Source organism: Trichechus manatus, unplaced genomic scaffold, assembly GCF_000243295.1.
Source record: "Trichechus manatus latirostris isolate Lorelei unplaced genomic scaffold, TriManLat1.0 scaffold00052, whole genome shotgun sequence".
In the NCBI taxonomy this organism is placed as follows: Eukaryota; Metazoa; Chordata; class Mammalia; order Sirenia; family Trichechidae; genus Trichechus; species Trichechus manatus.
This window is the reverse complement of record NW_004443988.1, coordinates 15001944-15021554: the sequence shown is the minus strand read 5'-3', so window position 1 is coordinate 15021554 and position 19611 is coordinate 15001944. Positions and strand designations below refer to the sequence as shown.

At 39.8% G+C, this 19611-nt stretch overlaps 1 protein-coding gene across 11 annotated transcripts in view; it reads left to right on the top strand.

Annotated features, from left to right (window-relative positions):
• MYO5A (myosin VA) overlaps positions 1–19611 on the top strand; it is a 272641-nt gene that overhangs the window by 163320 nt on the left and 89710 nt on the right. For all 11 annotated transcript variants that reach the window (XM_023732489.1, XM_023732490.1, XM_023732488.1 and 8 more), the window contains 6 exons: positions 7226–7387; positions 8328–8425; positions 12074–12160; positions 13036–13144; positions 16120–16331; positions 17613–17769. In XM_023732489.1, the coding sequence (XP_023588257.1) occupies positions 7226–7387; positions 8328–8425; positions 12074–12160; positions 13036–13144; positions 16120–16331; positions 17613–17769 (825 nt within the window). The remainder of the gene's footprint in view (positions 1–7225; positions 7388–8327; positions 8426–12073; positions 12161–13035; positions 13145–16119; positions 16332–17612; positions 17770–19611) is intronic.

Here is a 19611-nt window from a genome sequence, read left to right as displayed (position 1 = left end):
GGGAGTATTCCACCCTTTTCTATGCTCTTAAATACCTTAGTAGTTGTGGTGTTAACTCTTCTCTGAAAGTTTGGTAGAATTCTCCAGTGAAACCATCCGGGCCTGGGCTTTTTTTGGGGGGGAGTTTTTTAATTACCTTTTCAATCTCTTCTTTTCTAATGGGTTTGTTTAGTTGTTCTACCTCTGTTTGTGTTAGTTTAGGTAGGCAGCGAGTTTCTATAAATTTGTCCATTTCCTCTAGGTTTTCAAATTCGTTAGAGTACAGTTTTTCTTAGTATTCTGTTATGAATCTTTTAATTTCTGTTGGGTCTTTTGTGATATCACTCATCTCATTTCTTGTACAGGTTATCTGCTTCCTTTCTTGTTTTTCTTTTGTCAGTTTGTCCAGTGGTTTATCAATTTTGTTGATCTTTTCAAAGAACCAGCTTTTGGTCTTGTTAACTCTTTCAATTTTTTTTGTATTCTCTATTTCATTTAATTTTGCTCTAATTCTTATTACTTCCTTTCTTCTGGTGCCTGAGGGCTTGTTTTGCTGCTCTCTTTCTATTTGTTACAGTTGTAGGGTTAATGTTTTGATTTTGGCCCTTTTTTTCTTTTGGGATGTGTACATTTATTGCTATAAACTGACCTCTGAGCACTGCTTTTGCTGTGTCCCAAAGGTTCTGGTTGGATGTGTTTTCATTCTCATTTGATTCTATGAATTTCTTTATTTCATCCTTAATTTCTTCTATAACCCAGTAGTTTTTGAGCAAGGTGTTGTTCATTTTCCATGTGTTTAACTTTTTCCCTTGCTTTTTTGGTCAGAAAAGATGGTTTGTAATATTTCAATGCTTTGGATTTTGTTAAGGCTTGCTTTAGGGCCTAATATGTGGTCTTTTCTGGAGAATGTTCCATTTGCACTGGAAAAGAAAGTGTACTTGGCTACTGTCAGGTGGAGTGTTCGGTATATGTATGTGAGATCGAGTTGGTTAATTGTAGCGTTTAGCTCTTCCGTATCGTTGTTGAGCTTCCTTCTGGATGTTCTGCCCTTCACTGAAAGTGGTGTGTTGAAGTCTGCTACTACTGTTGTGGAACTGTCTATCTCTCTTTTCAGTGCTGTTAGAGTTTGTTGTATGTATTTTGGAGCCCTGTCGTTGGGTGTGTCAATATTTATTATAGTTATGTCCTCCTGATGTATCGACCCTTTAATCATTATATAGTGTCCTTCCTTATCCTTTGTGGTGGATTTTAGTTTAAAGTCTATTTTGTCAGAGATTAATATTGCCAGTCCTGCTCTTTTGTGAGTGTTGTTTGCTTTATATATTTTTTTCCATCCTTTGAGTTTTAGTTTGTGTCTTTAAGGTGTGTCTCTTGTAGGTAGCATATAGACAGATCGTGTTTTTTAATCCATTCTGCCACTCTCTGTCTCTTCACTGGTGCATCTAGTCCGTTTACATTCAGCATAATTATTGATAGGTATGAATTTAGTGCTGTCATTTGGATGTCTTTTTTTGTGTGTTGTTCACAGTTTCTTTGTTCCACTTAATTTTCTGTGCTGAGTCCTTTTTCTTTATGTATTTTCTTTTCATCTTTTTCATTGTAGTTGATTTTGTGTTTGCTGAGTCTTTACATTTTTATAGTTTTTTATTTTGACTTGTAGGATAGTTAGTTTCCTTTGTGGTTACCTTAATATTCACCCCTGTTTCTAAGTTTATACCAGTCTTTTATTTCTTTATATCACCTTGACTTCCTCTCCATATGAAAAATCTGTGTTACATTTTTTAAGTCCCTCTTTTTTTGTTTTAGTGTCGTCATCTTTTACGTATTGACATCTGTTTCCCTATTTTCAGTGTTTTAGCTTTGATTTGCCTTTGTGACTTCCCTATCTGGGTTGATATCTGGTTGCTCTGTCCTGTGTTCTAGTCTTGGGTTGTTATCTGATGTTACTGATTTTCTAACCGGAGGACTTCCTTTAGTATTTCTTATAATTTTGGTTTGGTTTTTGCAAATTCCCTAAACTTCTGTTTCTCTGGAAATGCCCTAATTTCACCATCATATTTGGGAGACAGCTTTGCTGGATATATAATTCTTGGCTGGCAGTTTTTTTCCTTCAAGACTTTATATATGTCATCCCATTGCCTTCTTGTCTGCATGGTTTCTGCTGAGTAGTCCACGCTTATTCTTATTGACTCTCCTTTGTAGATGACTTCTTTGCTATCCCTAGCCACTCTTAAAATTCTCTCTTTATCTTTGGTTTTAGCAAGTTTGATTATAATATGTCTTGGTGACTTTCTTTTGGGATCTATCTTATGTGGGGGTTCAATGAGCATATAGATACCTTGTCATCTTTTGCCATATCAGGGAAGTTTTCTGCCAACAGATCTTCAACAATTCTCCCTGTATTTTCTGTTATCCCCGCCCCGTTCTGGTACACCAGTCACTCCTAGGTTATTCCTCTTGATATAGTCCCTCATAATTCTTAGGGTTTCTTCATTTTTTTTAAATCCTTTTATCTTGATTTTTCCTCAAATAAGTTGGTGTCAAGTGCTTTATCTTCAGTCTCACTAATTCTGACTTGCATTGCCTCAGTTCTTCTCTTATGACTTTCTATTGAGTTGTCTAATTCTGAAATTTTATTGTTAATCTTCTGGATTTGATTGCTGTCTCTCTGTGGATTCTTGCAGCCTGTTAAATTTGTCATTATGCTCTTCTCTAATCTTTTTAATTTCCTCCTTTGCATGTTCTTCATTTTGATTAATTTCCTTCCTAATTCTTGAAGAGTTCTGTATATTAATCTTTTGTATTCTGCCTCTGGTAGTTTCGAGAAATTTTCCTCCTGTGGAAAATTTCTAGATTATTTTGGGAGCTTGCTGAAGCCATCATGAATTGCGTCTTTATGTGATTTGATATTGACTGTGTCTCCGAGCCATCAATACATAATTATATTTATTTATTTTATGTTTGCTTACTGTGTCCTAGCTTCTTGTTTTGTTTTGATATGCCCAAATAGGCTGCTCCTATGAGCTAGTTTGATTATTGGCACCCTTGAAGCACTAATGTCCTGTCACTGGGTTGATAGATCTGTTACTAGGTATGTAACAGGAGCTCAGGAGTCCACCCACTCCTCCTTTATGGATTCAGCTAAGATGTTCAGGTAGATAGCCACCGAGTGTGTGGTATAGGCTCTCACTTACAGTCCTAGACAGGCATGGGTGATTGGTCTAGGCACAGGCATCTGGCTGCAGCAGAGGGACACACTCTGAGCAAGGCAGGGGGCTGACGGCCACCCCCAAGTGTCCAGGAAGAAGGCATGTCCCTGTTCCCTAGAGCACGTAGGTGGGTGGGTTTTGCAGCCAGACTGAGCACCTAATGCTGTTGGCTGTAAGGACTGGGGAGCACCTCTTATTCATGGGCCCCTCTCACAGGTGGCTAGGTGGTGTGGGTGGAGCCACTAGTCCTCAGGCCCCTGATGTGGGTAGTTGAAGAGCCTGTTTAATGGCAGAGCAGTGTCAAATGTCAAGAACCTGCCACTTCACAGCTGACATAGTTGAAATTAGGGTTCTGGTATATACCCTATTGTACTGCAGTAGTGAGGGTCTACATTGTTGAGATGGGCCCACTGAAGTCTATGCAGGGAGAAAGGCAGTCAGAGTCCGTGCATCCCTTATGCCTGTGCCTAGGCAAATGAGCTGTGCCTACCCTGGGTTCTGGCTTAGGGGAGCCGGCAGTTTATTTTTCCCCCGTTTGTTAATTTGTTCACTCTCCAAGGCAGGGAGAGTGGCTCCGGGCGTGTGATGAATCCTACTTCTGGCCCTGGGGACTCAGCAGTTGCTGAAGCTGATCCAGGACCCAGTGCAGAGCAGGGAGTGGGGAGTTAAATGGGAGAGAGGTTTTTCCCTAAGGGGGTGTTTTTGATCCACGCGATAAGCTGTACCGCAAGTACTTATCTGTCTTGGAGGTCTGCTTCTCACTGGTTCTTGGTGGCCACATAGAGTCTCTGGTGCTGAGTCTCTCTCGGTGTGGAAAATGCGCCTCCAGAGCACGGCTACTTGCCTGCCTCACCGCTCACCCCCAAGCTAATCAGGCCTGGAGGGCTCAAACTGTCGCCGGGTCAGGTCTAGCAACTCCTTGCTGCTTCCGAACTGTCTCTCCCTCCCTGTGCCACTCAATCCGGTTCCCCAACTCTGCCTTTGATGTTCAGGGCCCCCAGGTTGCCGTATATAATAGAATCACTTATTTTTTCAGGTCTTTGTTATAAGAGGGTCCACCGGAAGCTTCTGACTACTACGCCTTTGGCCCTGCCTCCCACAAGTTTAGTCTTAAGCAGTTCAGAACCCTATCTTAAGAATAGAGAGACAGATCAAAGACACAAGATGGAATCCCCAGATGTATCTACCTGCCTGCCTGTCTATCTTTAAATAAAGTTGGCATCCCCAGTCAGTGGGGAATAGATAAATTCTTCAGTAAATGATTTAAGAAATTGAGGATTTATTGAGGTAAAGAACGTAAATGAGGTAGAGGTTCCTGCTCTTGTGGACAGGTAGGCAGTAGCCACTTAATCAAGTGTCTAGGTAATTTCAGAGTGATAAGTGCTATAAAGAAAGTAAAACAGGGTACCAAGCTGGAGAGTCAGTATCGTGTGCAGCCACCGGTGAGTGGTCGGGAAGGCCTCTGAGGAGGTGACATTGGAGCTGAAACCTGAGTAATAGGAGATAGCTACATCAAGACAGAGGGAAGAGCAAGTGGGGAGCAGTGAGACCGAATAAGTGGGTTGCTTTTGAGGTCCAGAAAGAAGGCCAGTGTGGCTGGAGCATGGTAGGTGAGTGACATGTAGGATGGCTAGACAAGAGCCACTTTCTAGAGGAAGGGCCTTGCAGATGGTGGTAAAGAGTGTGTTTTTTATTCCTGTTGCAGTGAAACGTCTGAAAAGTTTTCCCCTTAGGAATGATATGATGCTGTGTGGAGGTGTTATTTGGAGTGGGTAGAGATGGGGCGGAAGTGCTCCAAAGAGACATGGTGGACTGAGATACTGAGATCATAGCAGTGGAACTTGTTGCTGTCAAGTCGATTCTGACTCATAGCAACCCTATAAGAGTAGAACATTCCCCAGAGGGTTTCCAAGGAGTGGCTGATGGATTCAAACTGCTGACCTTTTGGTTAGCAGCCGTAGCTCTTAACCACTTCACCACCAGTAGTAGTGGAGGTGGGATATAATTAGTGGGTAGAGTTGACAGGTCTTCTTGATGGATTGAGTATTGAGTGTAAGAGAAAGGAGAAGGGAGGATGACTTCTAGGTTTTTGACCCGACTACTGGGTGGGTGATAGGGCCATTTACTAAGGTCTGAAGACTGGTAAAAGATCAGGCTTTGGGGAAAAAAATCAAGAGCTCTGTTTTGGACATGTTTAGTTTGAGGTGGTAATTTGATAGCCAGTGGACTGTCAATAGGAAGTTGGAAATGAAAGTTGGCAGTTCAGAGTAAAAATCAAGGCAGGTGATAGAAATTTGGTAGTCTTTAGAGCCTAGGTGGTGTTTAAGCTATGGAACTGGATGAAATTGCCTGAAGAAGAAATTAGTCTCTAATACACCAATTTCAAATGTATTCTTTTTTTTTTTTTTTTTTAAGAAAGCTCAGTGTAAAGAATTTTAACTTTATAATATCCATGAAGAAAGAGAAGGCTGCACACACACGTACATATGTACATACATATACATATGTATATATTTGTATGGGTGCATGTATCCTGAACTCTGAAAACTAAACAATTTTCTGGTAGATATTGTAGATGTTAATTAAATGATAGCATTTACTAGTGAACATAATATTGCAGCCCAGCTCTATTAACCATTTCACACTAAAGAGAGAAATACAAAGTTTAGGCATCTGCTTATGCAGAACTAGCAATTCATTTGGGAATGATAGAATCATATGGATAAGATTCTGAAGTACATGGCTTATAATTGACTGGCCTACCATTCTAAGCCATTGGAGGTTTCATATCAACCTGTTAGGAAGTTTTATTTTTCCCGTTGGAAACCCAGCTTTAACATTGTAATACAAGGTCATGGTAAAACATTGTTTTTTTCCTCTTTATAGCCAGCCAAGCTACAATATATTATTTATTCTGTAAAGTAAGGAGTACATTCATTTGTGTAGCAAGCAGCTATTATTGGTATGTTATCTATAACAATTTGTTATACATATCATGAGTTATTTCTTAAATCCTTATGATTGATACACATAAAAAGCAAATCAAATTACAGTATCTATCTGATTTTACTTTTTAGTGGAAGAATTCTCATGAGCAAATTATTTTTTTCTACAGATATTCTGAGATTGTTAGATAAGTAAATGATAGCTGCAAATATAATTTGATTGATTATAAGGATTTTATTTTCTTTATAAGGGATGTGGCACTGTTATAAAAATATGTACCTGTATCAAGATGCTTTTGGGGATTAGTTTGAAGTTTCTTTTGTTCCATAAAATTTCTTCCAATCACATTTGCTAATATCATCCACCCACTTATTGGGTACTGAATCTTTTAATAACCCAGTAAAACACAAAATAGATCAATTACAGGAATTACACAGTCAAGTTTTAAATCCCTTGAAAACAAATATAAAAGCTTATAGGATACAGGCAGGTTTTTTTCGCTTTTGGTTTTTTTCCGAGAATCCAAATCACTTTCTTAAAACTATCATTAAGAAACGATTACCTTATAATCTTATAATATTGTAGAACTAGTTCATGACACCCTTCCTATTGAGATTTTCAACAGTATTTTTGAGTTAGTGCTCAGCACTTGAATTAGAGGGTAGACAAGTGAAGCGGATGAACAGTTGATAAATAACTTGTAAACTTGGACTAGTGTTTTTCTCAACTGGGTAATAAAACATTTTCTGGAACTGAAGTAATAAGATAGGACTTTCCATTAGTATTTTACTCATAAAATAATAATAGTTCAGAAGCATTTCCTGTGGATTAGGATTTCATGTCTGAGAGTAGTAGTTTTGGTTTTGTTTTTCCCCTAATATTATTGTAAATTGTTGCACTTTTCTATCTATATTTTTATAACTTTATCTCACTTTTCTATCATATTTTTGGCTCCTAACAGATATTATTTCTAGAATGTGAATCTGAAAGGGGTTATTTAAGGAAGGAAATCTTCATAATGTTTCTTCTGTGAAGGTTCACATTGACATTTTAGTTTCCAGTGTAATTTCCTGTTACTGTTTCTGACTCAGTTTAAGATGCTACCAGAATTATTTCAAGACGATGAAAAGGCCATCAGTCCAACTTCAGCCACCTCTTCAGGGCGTACCCTCCTCACCCGCATGCCTGCAAAGCTGAACAAAGGCAGGCCAGGCCAGGCGGCCAAGGAGCACAAGAAAACTGTGGGGCACCAGGTGAGCTCAGTGAGCTGCTGCAGCAACCCTTCCCTTTGGCTCCCTGAAGCCTCGGGCTCCCAGGTGGGGTCCTCAGATGAGGATAGGCTAGATCTTCCCCTGTGGCACGCTCAGCACCATCCACTCACACTTCTCTCAACCCATCTTCAGACCTGTGACTCTGCTTAAGTCTCTCCCAAAATAATTTTCTTTGTGTCTTAATTCTAGTGCATATCATCTTCCCAGACTGCTGCTGTCTTTGTTTTGTTCTCTGATTGTTTTGTGTCTGGATTTGTACAACACATCAGCTCCTTCAGTGCAGGAACACCGCCCTCTGCTTTGTCTGTGTTTTACAATCTGGGGATGTGGCAAACGTTACACACGAGCTTAGTGCCTGAATAGGGGCAGGCCTTTGGACCAGAGGCTGAGCACCAGTCAGCTTGCTTTTCTGTGCACCTGCCCAGTATAGGCAGGAAGGCAGGCCTGCCCAGGGCCAAAGCCCAGGTCCTTGTCCTAATTGGAACCCCCTCACTGACTGCTCTCTCCCATTCTGCAATCATTCCCTATACTTCTTAAGTCTCGGCTACTTTCTCAGGATCTTACAGCAAAATTCCCCTTTGTGTGTTTAAATGACTTTTTATTCTTAAAGCAAAGTGATATTTTTAATCAAAATTTTGAGCCACAACAGGAAGCTGTAGAGATTTATATTTTTAAAAGGGAGCAGGGAAAAATGGGTGAGAGGAGAGTGAATGTGTATTTAGCAGATTTAAGCATCCAAAGTAGTAGAATTTAAGCAGTTTTAACCTAAAGCTCTGTCATTTCTGTTTAGTAGCAGCTCGCCTTTTGAAGATGTGTCAGCTTTGCAGGTCACGAAGTCATTTTCATTAGAACATTAAATTGGTTTACTTCATCCTTGACTTTTGACAAGCACTTGATGCCCCTTCTGCTTTTTTTCATGCAGTTCCGAAACTCCCTTCACTTGCTTATGGACACCCTCAACGCCACCACTCCTCACTATGTACGCTGTATTAAGCCTAATGACTTCAAGTTTCCATTCACGTAAGTGTGTCGCAACTAGTCAATGAAAAAATAAAGGGCCGTATCTCATAGGTATTGCCAGAACAGCATAAGGAAAAAATATTTAGGCAAATCTGCATGTCTTGTGGAGGGAAACTACTAGTTAATAGAATTGTTTCAGTTTTTCTGATCTTTTGAGAATGAGAGAACAAATCAGCAATTGGCCTTCTGAGGATTTTAAAAGTCAAGGCCAACCAAGCTTTCCTAGTTCTATTTTTCAGTTTTAAAGTTAACTTTCTGGAGTTTTTGTTAATTGGGCATTAATTAAAACCAGAGCTTGAGGGGAGGTGGGTGAGGTAAGGCTGCTTAAGCAAAGGCCTACAGTTATTTCAGGAGCCCTGGTGGCACAGTGGTTAAGAGCTCGCCTGCTAACCAAAAGGTCGGCAGTTTGAACCCACCAGCCGCTCCTTGGAAACTCTATGGGGCATTTCTACCCCATCCTGTAGGGTTGCTGTGAGTCGGAATCAACTCAACAGCAGTGAGTTTAGTTGTGGTTACAGTTATTTCAACTATTGATACCATCAGAGAATGTTTACTTTTACCAACATCTCATCCTACTTCAGTTATTCCTTATGAGGGGAGAACAGATCTTTCTGGAGGTTGCTTTTTCAAAATTTTTCAGGATATTTCCCTAATTTTAAAAGTCATACATGACACTCGAAAAACAATTTTCAAAAAGTGTAAACTAGTATAAAAATACATAAAAACACATCAGCAATACCCAGAGAGATAACTGGTTTTAACTTGCAAGGATCTTTCTTGACCAAGTAACATTCCTCCCTTCCCTACTCCATGTGTGTGTGTGTGTCTGTCTGTCTGTCTATCTGTCTGTCTTTATGAGATTTTTTAAAAAAGGGGGACACATGTTGTAATTGCTGTTTTGTATCTGCTTTTTAATTTAATAGACTGTGGACAACTCTCCATGATAGTAAATAAAGATTCTCTGTAGAGTATCCCGATGTATAGACGTATCATCACTTATTTAAGTCATTCCCTATTGAGTCATTCAGGTTATTCCAACAATGCTATGATGAACATCTTTTGGCAAAGATATTTGTGTATTTGTCTGATTATCTCCTCAGGATAATGTATTTCTAGAAGTGGAATTTGTGGGTCAGAGACCAGGCACGACACTCATATTTCACAGTGTATGAGTGTATCCATTTCCCTACACCTTTATAAATCCTGCTTTCTGAAAATCCTGCCTTAGCTTCTAGGGCAGATCTGAAAGACTGACATCCTCCTGTCCTCCTCATCACCAAGAAGCCCTTTCTAGAAGCAGGTGGGAAGCCTGGAAAAGCTGCCACACCCTGGGCTTCTCTGTGGGACAGCGCTGGGAGTCATTCCTTTCCATCTGCCAGCTCCGTTTCCCACCACCACCAGAAGACCTAAGAAGATAGAGCAGCAAAAGACTCACAGGCAGCTTAGGGCTTACACTGGGGAGTAATGAGTGCTTATCTGGGGAGACAAAGACCTTTCTATTTTATCTTTTAGTGTCAATTTAATTTTAAGATGTCATTTGTCTAGAGTTAAATAAATATAAAATGTAATACAAAATCCAAAATGTTTTTCATTGCTGTGAATGCTATGAATGCTTAGTATGTACTTACTGAATAGCTTTTAGAACATCAGCAATTTTTTTTAAACAAATGGGGCATATTTAATTTGTCATATTTTTAATAATATATTTTGTTTATTTTTCTTGTTGAGAATATACACAGCAAAAAAATATACCAACTCAAGTTTCTACACGTGTAATTCAGGGACATTGATGACATTCTTCAAGGTGTGCAGTCACTCTCACCCTCCTTTTCTGAGTTGTTTTCTCCCCCATTAACACAAACTCAGTGCCTCCTGAGGTTCCTATATAATCTTTTGAGTTGCTGTAGTCAGTTTGATCCCATATAGATAGTTCTTAAAAGCGCATAATGCTTAAGGCAGACTTTTTTTTTTTTTTTTAACTGGTTGAACTAAACTGTTGTTCAGTTAAAGAAGACTTAAGGGGATAATTTTGGTTTAAGGTTGAAGATTACCTCAGGGTAGTAGTTTTAGGGGTTTATCCACCCTCCATGACTCCAGAAAGTCTAGAGTCCATGAGAATTTAAAATTCTCTTCTGCATTTTCCCCCTTTTGGTCTGGATTCTTCTATGGACTCTTTGATCGAAATGTTCAGTAATGGTGGCTGGGCACCGTCCAGTTTTTCTGGTCTCATGGCAAAGGAGGCTGTTGTTCATGGGGACAATTAGTCACACATTCTATATCCTCCTCCTATTCCTGACTCTCCTTCTTCCTCTGTTGCTTCAGGTGAATAGAGACCAATTGTTGTGCCTTGGATCACCACTTGAAAGCTTTTAAGACCCCAAGCACTATGCAGTGAACTAGGAGGTAGAACAGAAGCACTAAACACGTTATTAGGCCAATTAATTGGGGTGTCCCATGAAACCATGAAACTAAACCTCCATATCAGGGAACCAAATTCCATGAGGTGTTTGGTTGTACATAAGCAGACTCAGCAGCTACGGTTTTTTTTGTCATTGCTATAAATGTATCTATAACACAACTTTTGCCAATTCAAATTTTTACGGGCGTACAACTTATTGACAGTAGTTGCAGTAATTGGCTATGTAACCCTACCTTTAATCAATGCATTTTTTCCATCACCATAGTCTGAAGCTCAGTACTCCCTAAGCAATAACTCCCCTTTTCCCCCTCCCTTCCACCCCTCACCCCACCTTTGCTGTCAAGTCTATTCCGACTCATAGCAACCCTATAGGACAGAGTAGAACTGCCCCATAGAGTTTCCAAGGAGCACCTGGTGGATTCGAATTGCTGGTCTTTTGGTTAGCAGCTGTAGCTCTTAACCACTATGCCACCAGGGTTTCCTCACCCTGGTAACCACTAATAAACTTTGATCTCTATACATTTGCCTATTCTTGTCTCTTTATATAAGCGAGGTCATACAATATTTGTCCTTTTGTGATTGACTTATTTTACTCAGCATAATGTCTTCAGGCTCCATCCATATTGTAGCATATATCAAGCAAGACTTCATTTCTCTTACTGGCTGAGTAGTATTCCATTGTATCTATGTACCACACTTCATTAATCCATTCATCTGTTGATGGACATTGAGGTTGTTTCCACCTTTTGGCAATAGTGAATAGTGCTGCAGTGAACATTGGTGTGCAAGACTATGTTTGAGTCTCAGCTTTCGTGTTAATTTGCCCTTTTTAGTGAAATCTTCAGGGCTGGCCAATGTTTATCCTAGTGCAGCTATATATACTGAGCTGAAGAGTTCTGAGAACGCCTAGTGAGGCCAAGCCATGTAACAAATACTGGCATAGTACAGAGGGGTTTCATTTTTTTACATATGCTCACAGGTATTTCTTACAAGCCTGTGGTGGAAACTTCAGGTAATTTTGACAGCTCTTTATTTTTACTGCTAAGTGTCCACTCCCCACTCTACATACAGTTTACCATTTTGATTGCTGCTCCAACTTTTGAATTCTTTCTTTTCGAATTTATCCATTTGGCTCCCTCCACAAGAATTTAATCTCTGGATGGCGGAGGAGAGTAATCTCTGGCTGTAGCCAGGCTTCAAGTATTCATGATTTTTGTTTTTATACGTAGGTTTGATGAGAAGAGGGCAGTGCAGCAACTGAGAGCATGTGGTGTCCTGGAAACTATTCGAATCAGTGCGGCAGGTTTCCCATCACGGTAAGCCTGGCATTTTTATTTTATTTCATTTTACACAGCAAATATTTTAATGAATGTATAGATTAATAAACAAGCAGTGACAGGTCTTTTCTCAAGAAAGATTGAGTGGAACAGTAAGAATTTTTTTTTTAATTGTGCTTTAGGTGAAAGTTTACAGCTGAAGTTAGTTTCTCATACAAAAATTTATACACACATTGTTATATGACCCTAGTTGCTATCCCTATAATGTGACTGCACATTCCTCCTTTCCACCTGGGATTTCCTGTGTCCATCCAGTCAGCTCCTGTTCCTCTCTGCCCTCTCATCTTGCCTCTGGACAGGAGCTGCCCATTTAGTCTCATGTATCTACTTGAGCTAAGAAGCACACTCTTCACGAGTATCATTTTATGTCTTACAGTACAGTCTATTGTTTGTCTGAAGAGTTGGCTTCGGGAATGGTTTTAGTTCTGGGTTAAGAGAGTCCGAGGGCCATGTCTTCTGGGGTTCCTCCTGTCTCAGACCATTAAGTCTGATCTTTTTACTAGAATTTGAGTTCTGCACCCCACTTTTCTCCTGCTCCATCAGGGACTCTGTTGTATTCCCTGTCAGGGCGGTCATTGGTGGTAGCTGGGCACTATCTAGTTCTTCTGTTCTTAGGCTGATGGAGTCTCTGGTTTATGTGGCCCCTTTTGTCTCTTGGGCTAATATTTTCTTGTGTCTTTGGTTTTCTTCATTCTCCTTTGCTCCAGGTGGGTTGGGACCAATTGATGCATCTTAGATGGCCACTTGCTAGCTTTTAAGACCCCAGACGAAGCCTGGCATTCTTAAATATAAGGGTTCCTAGTGGAAGGGTCCTATAGTTCTTTAAGTAAGCTGATGTGAGTTTCTTTTTATAGGTGGACTTACCAAGAATTTTTCAGCCGCTACCGTGTCCTAATGAAGCAAAAAGATGTGCTGAGTGACAGAAAGCAAACATGCAAGAATGTGTTAGAGAAGCTGATACTGGTAGGAATGATTTTCACTTTATCTGAGCGGATGTTGGCCAAAGGCCTTGTAATTCTGACTTTTAAAAGTCCTGGGGCTTCCATGTAAAATATCACTGATCTAGATTATCTGGGGAGTGAGGGTGTAGGTTTTTGGGTATAGTGTCTTAAGGATCGAAACTCACTGTGTTTAGGATACAAGGACTAGTGAGGATGATGGTCCAACATCAGCAAACAGGATTATGAGGCCTGGACTCAGACTTGAGAAGCATTCTTATGAGTTTGATCATTATGAATATTTACCTAGTGTTTAATTACAGCCGGAATGCTCATTAGAAGCAAGGATGACGAGACTTTGTCTCACATACTTTGAACATGTTATCAGGAGGGATCAGTCTCTGGAGAAGGACATTGTGCTTGGTAGAGTAGAGGGTCAGTGAAAAAGAGGAAGACCCTCAACAAGACAAATTGACACAGTGGCTGCCAACAGTGGGCTCAAGCATAACGATTGTAAGGACGGTGCAGGACTGGGCAGTGTTTCATTCTGTTGTGCAAGGGGCCACTATGAGTCAGAACCAACTCGATGGCACCTAACAACAACAGTACTTACTTATAAAAGGAGTCCTGGTGGTGCAATGGTTAAGTGCTCAGCTGCTAACTGAAAGGTTGGCGGTTCGAACCCACCAGCTGCTCCATGGGAGAAAGATGTGACAGTCTGCTTCTGTAAAGATTACAGCCTTGGAAACCCTTGGAAACTCTTATCCTCTAGTTCTATTCTATCCTGGAGGGTTGCTATGAGTCGGGATCTACTTGTCAGCAACGGGTTTGGAGTTTAGTACTTATTTAAAAAATGCTGTATGATTAAAGAAAAAAATAAGTCTTATTCTCAGGTAACTTATTCTGTCTTGAAGATGAATGCATTTGAAAGGTAAGTACAGTATACCTCCAACCAAAAAAACCAAACCCGTTGCTATCAGGTCAATTCCTATATTCCTATAGCGACCCTATGGGACAGAGTAGAACTGCCCCATACAGTTTCCAAGGAGCACCTGGTGGACTCAAACAGTATACCTCAGGATCTGTCGAATGCTGAGTGAGTGAGACAAGAAATCAGAGGAAGACAAAGTCACATCCAGCTATGGTAAGGAGGAACTGTCTCATGGAAGAGATGTGTTTTGGGTCAGCTGCTGATGAATGGACAAGATTGTATAAAAATGGAGACTATTCTAGGAGGGAGCAAGGCGCAAAGAAGTAGGAAAACATAGGGTTTGCTCAAAAAACAGTCAAGTAGATTTTTTGCGGTGAGATATTTGTGTATGGGCCAGGAGAGAAATGATTAAGAAGGTAGGTTGGTGTTGTACATGAGTCTTACATGCCAAGCTAAGGAGTTTTCAAACTATTCTGTGCATCAGAATCACCTGGAGGGCTTGTTACAACACAGATTGCTGGGTCCCACCTGCAGAATTTCTGATTCAGTCTGTGTGGGGAGGGCCCAGGCATTTGCTTTTCTAACAAGTTCCCAGGTAATGCTGATGCTGGTCTGAGGAGCACTGATCTAGATCAAGTAAAGTTTAAGATTCATGAGTAAAGATTAAAAAAAATTTTTTTTTCACTTGGTTTACACTAGTCTGGATTGATTACTCTGAAGCAATTAACCATAACTACTAGCTGTGAATTAAATGTAATACCCCTCTGGTAATAATATATTTTTCTCTTTTGAAAGAGCTGAGACCACTTTCTTAGTAATGTGTTGTAAAAGAAAGTGTTTTTTTTTTTTTTTTGAGTTTGACCCAACTTCTTTTCTAATATGGGTTCAGAACGAATGTAGAGCAGGAAGTAGGGTCAGTCCTGTGCCTGGACTCCTCATGCCGACCACTGTGCTAGATCAGCGCTTTGCAGGACACCTTGGCGGCTGAGGCTACAGGATAGAGGAGGTTAGGGTTGGTGTGGAGGCTGAGGTGGGGCTGGGACAAGGACAGGGAGAGGAGAAGGGAGATAGAGAATCACTTTCTAGCTCTTTTTAGACCTCCAGCTAGGGTTCCTATGTATCTTTATTGATTTTATATTGAAGTAATTGTAGATTTTTTACATATATGTTGAGATTTCTCATTTTCTGGTTTCATGTAGGAAGTAGGAGATATCTGCTTACAGTGTAAAGTGATTTTCTCTACTTTCACTTAGAATTTCAGGTCACAGTGATTATCATAAGAAAATTCCACTCTTCTTTTGATATGGGAATGGTTAATAACTTGCATACTTCTAGATAAGGTGGATCACAATGTAATGGACCAGAAATAGCATGTGTTTCTGTGGTTACTGCTCAACTCTGGTTATGATCAAGTGGCAGTGAGCAATATAAAGTATTATATTTTTGGAAAAGGAGTTTTGAAATTTGTAGAAGGATTTTAGACGCATTATAGGGGTTTTTGTTTATTTGTTTTCAAATACTGTTGATAAACCCAAGAGATAACTCTTGAAAAACTTAACTCTTAATATGAATGCCCAAGGTTTTTTGTTTTTGCTTTTTGTATTTTGATTTTGTATGTCCCCCCCCCACCCCCCCATCTTATTCTTCATACTGCCGTTTTTGTCCTTCAGCTTTCTCGTGGATTACAGCCTGATGTAACCCTTACAACCTGGGTCAGTCAGAGGGAGTGTCAGCATCTCCATTTCCTTGAGAGGTTTAAAATACAAACAAGCAAATAATAAATGCCTATAACCCACAACCAAGTTTTTGGCCTCATATAATAATTCCAGGTAGAATAATTCTGGAAAATTTAACTCTTAAACTTCAATTTTCCTTAAAACTCCTCTATTTGCTCAACTTGCATAGGCTCAGAAATCTGGCTCCATTAATTAATTGCGATGTAGCCCAAGTTTTAGCTAATAGATTCATCCCTTCACTGATTCTGCTTTTAGTTGTTTTTTTCTCTTTTAAATTTTTATTTACATGGTCATTATTTCTACTTCTGAGTATACAATTTCCTCCAACAATAGGACAAGGACAAATACCAGTTTGGTAAGACCAAGATCTTTTTCCGTGCCGGTCAAGTAGCCTATCTAGAAAAATTGAGGGCAGACAAGCTGAGGGCTGCCTGCATCCGGATCCAGAAGACGATTCGGGGGTGGCTGCTGCGGAAGAAGTACCTGCGAATGCGGAAGGCGGCCATTACTGTGCAGAGATATGTGCGAGGCTACCAGGCTTGGTGGTAAGTCTGCTGTGGCTTACAGTCCTTAAGATTGTGTTGCCCATATAATTTATTGTCCAACCTGGGACAGTTTTAAGTTGTCACCCTACCTGAGAAGGCAACACCTCACCCCTGCTTAATTTCAGGGGCTAACAAAAATTGACTCACAAGACGGTTAAATAGAATAAAATTTCACTCAGTCTTAGGAGTAATTCTAATTCATTCTCAGAAAAAAAAAAGGTAAAAGCAGAGACTCAAAAAGAGACTCGTACACCATTGTCTTTCGCAACTCTATTCACAATAGCCAAAAAGGGTGGAGACAACCTAAATGTCCATCAACGGATGATTGGATGAACAAAATGTGGTACATAGATACAATGGAATACCACTCAGCCAGTAGGAGAAATGAAGTCTTGATACATGCTACAGTATGGAAGGAGCTTGAAAACATTATGCTGAATGAAATAAGCTAGTCACAAAAGACAAATATTATATGACTTCACTTATATAAAAAGATAAGAACAGGCAAATGTACAAGACCAAAGTTTATTAGTCGTTACCAGGGGTGGGAGGGAGGGGGAGGGTCGGGGGCTAATGGTGATGGAAAAATCACATTGATTGAGGGTAGGGTTGCACAGCCAGTTATTGTTTAATTGCTGTCAATAAGTTGTACACCTGTAAAGAGTTGAACTGGCAAAAAAAAAAAAGATAAATGACTGCCTGCTCATGTCCTCAGTGTTCTTCATTTTTTATACTTGAAGAAATTATGTGTAAGCTAAACAGGAGTTTTGGGGAGCAGTTAATTGAGAAGATCCAGAAGAGACTTGCACTAGATGTGATTACATATTAGGATAATTGCAATTTATGCATATTGACAGAAATTAATGATTAATTTATACCCAAACAGATAGATTAAGGAAAAAATATTGTACCTGAATGATGGCTAGATCTATGAAAGCTGGTGATACAGTAAGTATGGGATTATTGTACACTTCTGGAGTGCTATGCCAAGGGGACATAGTCTGGGATAATACAAAGAACACTGTCCTAGAAAGAATAAACTTTTATGAGCTTTGCTTTCTTTATTGTAAAATGTGGATAATATGGGACATCCCACTTTTCAGGGCCAGAGAAGCTCAAATGAGATAAGGAATGCAGAAATACTTTGGGAAGCTATAAATTGCTATGCAAATATAAGTGAATATAAATTTTGATTTAGTATACACAACACTCTAAGTCTCTACAAAATGTATTCCCAGGTTTTTCTGATTACTAACAATCACCATTGTTTGCTTTGGCCAGCTATGCTACGTTTCTGCGCAGAACCAAGGCAGCAACCATCGTTCAGAAGTATTGGCACAGGTACGTGGTCCACAGGAGATACGAGATTACACGCGCTGCCACTGTTGTTCTTCAGTCTCATTTGCGAGGCTACTTGGCCAGAAATCGGTATCGTAAGGTGAGACGTTATTTTCCAACTTTGTTTATTCATTCCATCAATATTAATCAAATCTCTGTACAAAGAACCACAGGGGTCCCATGCACGTAGGCACCATATGGAGACAACCAACAGTTAAAATATATTTTAAATATTTAAATATCTAATATTTAATAATAAAGTACATATGTTTATTAACAAGATAATGGAAAATAAAATTTACCTCCTTTTTTCCTTGTCTGGGTAGTTTGAAAAAAGTGAGTATGTTAGTGTCCTGTGACAAACTACCACAAACTTGATGGCTTAAAACAATAGAAATTTATTCTTACAGTTCTAGAGGCCAAAGTTCAAAATTGGTGTCACTGTCCTGAAGTGAAGGTGCAGGCAGGGCCGTGTTCACCCTGGAGGCTCTAGGGGAGAATCCACTCTTTGCCTTTTCCAGCTTCTGGTGGCTGCCAGCGTCCCTGGGCTTGTGGCCTCATCACTCCAGTTTTTGCCTCTTTCTTCACATCACCTTCTTCTTTGTGTATCTGAGTTCTCCTCTTCTGTCTGCCTCTTATAAGGACACTTCTTATGGTATTTAGGCCCACCCATATATTTTAGGATAATCTCCCCATCTCATGATCTTTAATTGAATCAGATCTGCAAAGACCCTGCAGATCTATAAAAGAACATTTACAGGTTCCAGGGATTAGGACTTGCTATCTTTGGGGGCCATTATTTAGCCTCCTATAGTGAGCTTTGAGTGAGAAGACTATGTGACAGATGGGTAGAAAATTGTTCCAAGAATGAGACAAGCTTGGAAGAATTTACTATGGTAAAAAGGAAATAAATTACAACATTAAGTAGGTAAAATTGTATTGACTAGGGTATGGTACTCCAGAAGTTGTGACAAACAATCTTTTTAGTTAGCAGTAATCAACATGATTCTGTAGCTAATGGGTCACCATGTGAACCTGAATCATCAGCTGTGACAGGGTATGTATGACTCCAGTTGATGAAACCTTTTTATTGCTTTCTTTTTGGCAAGGTTTTGAGTCTGCCTATGGAATATATTCCTAACAAACTGTAAATATGCAGTCTGGTTTTGAGAGTTCCGTGGGCATCACTGTTTGAAGGAGGTTCAGTAGGTGATTTGCGGATGGATCTCTAATCACATGGTAGTACATGTACGTGACTGGACCTTATTCTTTTATTTAGTGAATTTTAATTTTAATTTTGAAATAATTTTAAACTTAACAAAAAAAATTGTAAAACTAATGAGGTTTGAATGTTCATATTTAATAGCTATGTTTTGAAAAAAAATTGAGGATAGTTACTACAGCTCTTTGCACATGCCTGCTTTATTGACTGGTGCTGTTTCTGCATAAGCAGGCACTTCCAGGGGAGGGAAAGGCCTTAAACTTGGTCTTTTAGATACATCTAACTGATTACCCTTCTCTTTTCCTCTGGAGGCCATTGGGTTGGCAGGAGCAGTCTCTGACCAGCTCAGACTGCCACTGTCACTGGGCACTGTGGAGATGACAAGTGAGAGGCTTGTTCAGGAGGCCAACAGCCATCCCATTATGCACCTTTTAGCTGTGTTTCAGGTCCAAGGTGGCCCTTCATGGGACTTCAGGGTCTTAAAGGAAGAATAGGTATTCTTTAATGTGTCTGACTCACTAATGGAAATGAGATTCAGAATGGAAGCTCTAATTATGTACTGTTTCCATTTGGCTGAAATTATAGAAATGGACCAATGCTGGAAGTTACGTGGGTAAATGGGAGAAGGAAATGGAACAGGAAAGTTGTCATTAATAGCTTTGCTGCTGTGTGTTGCTTGAGTTTTAAAGTCTGAAAGCCATCAGTTTGCCATTCCTACAT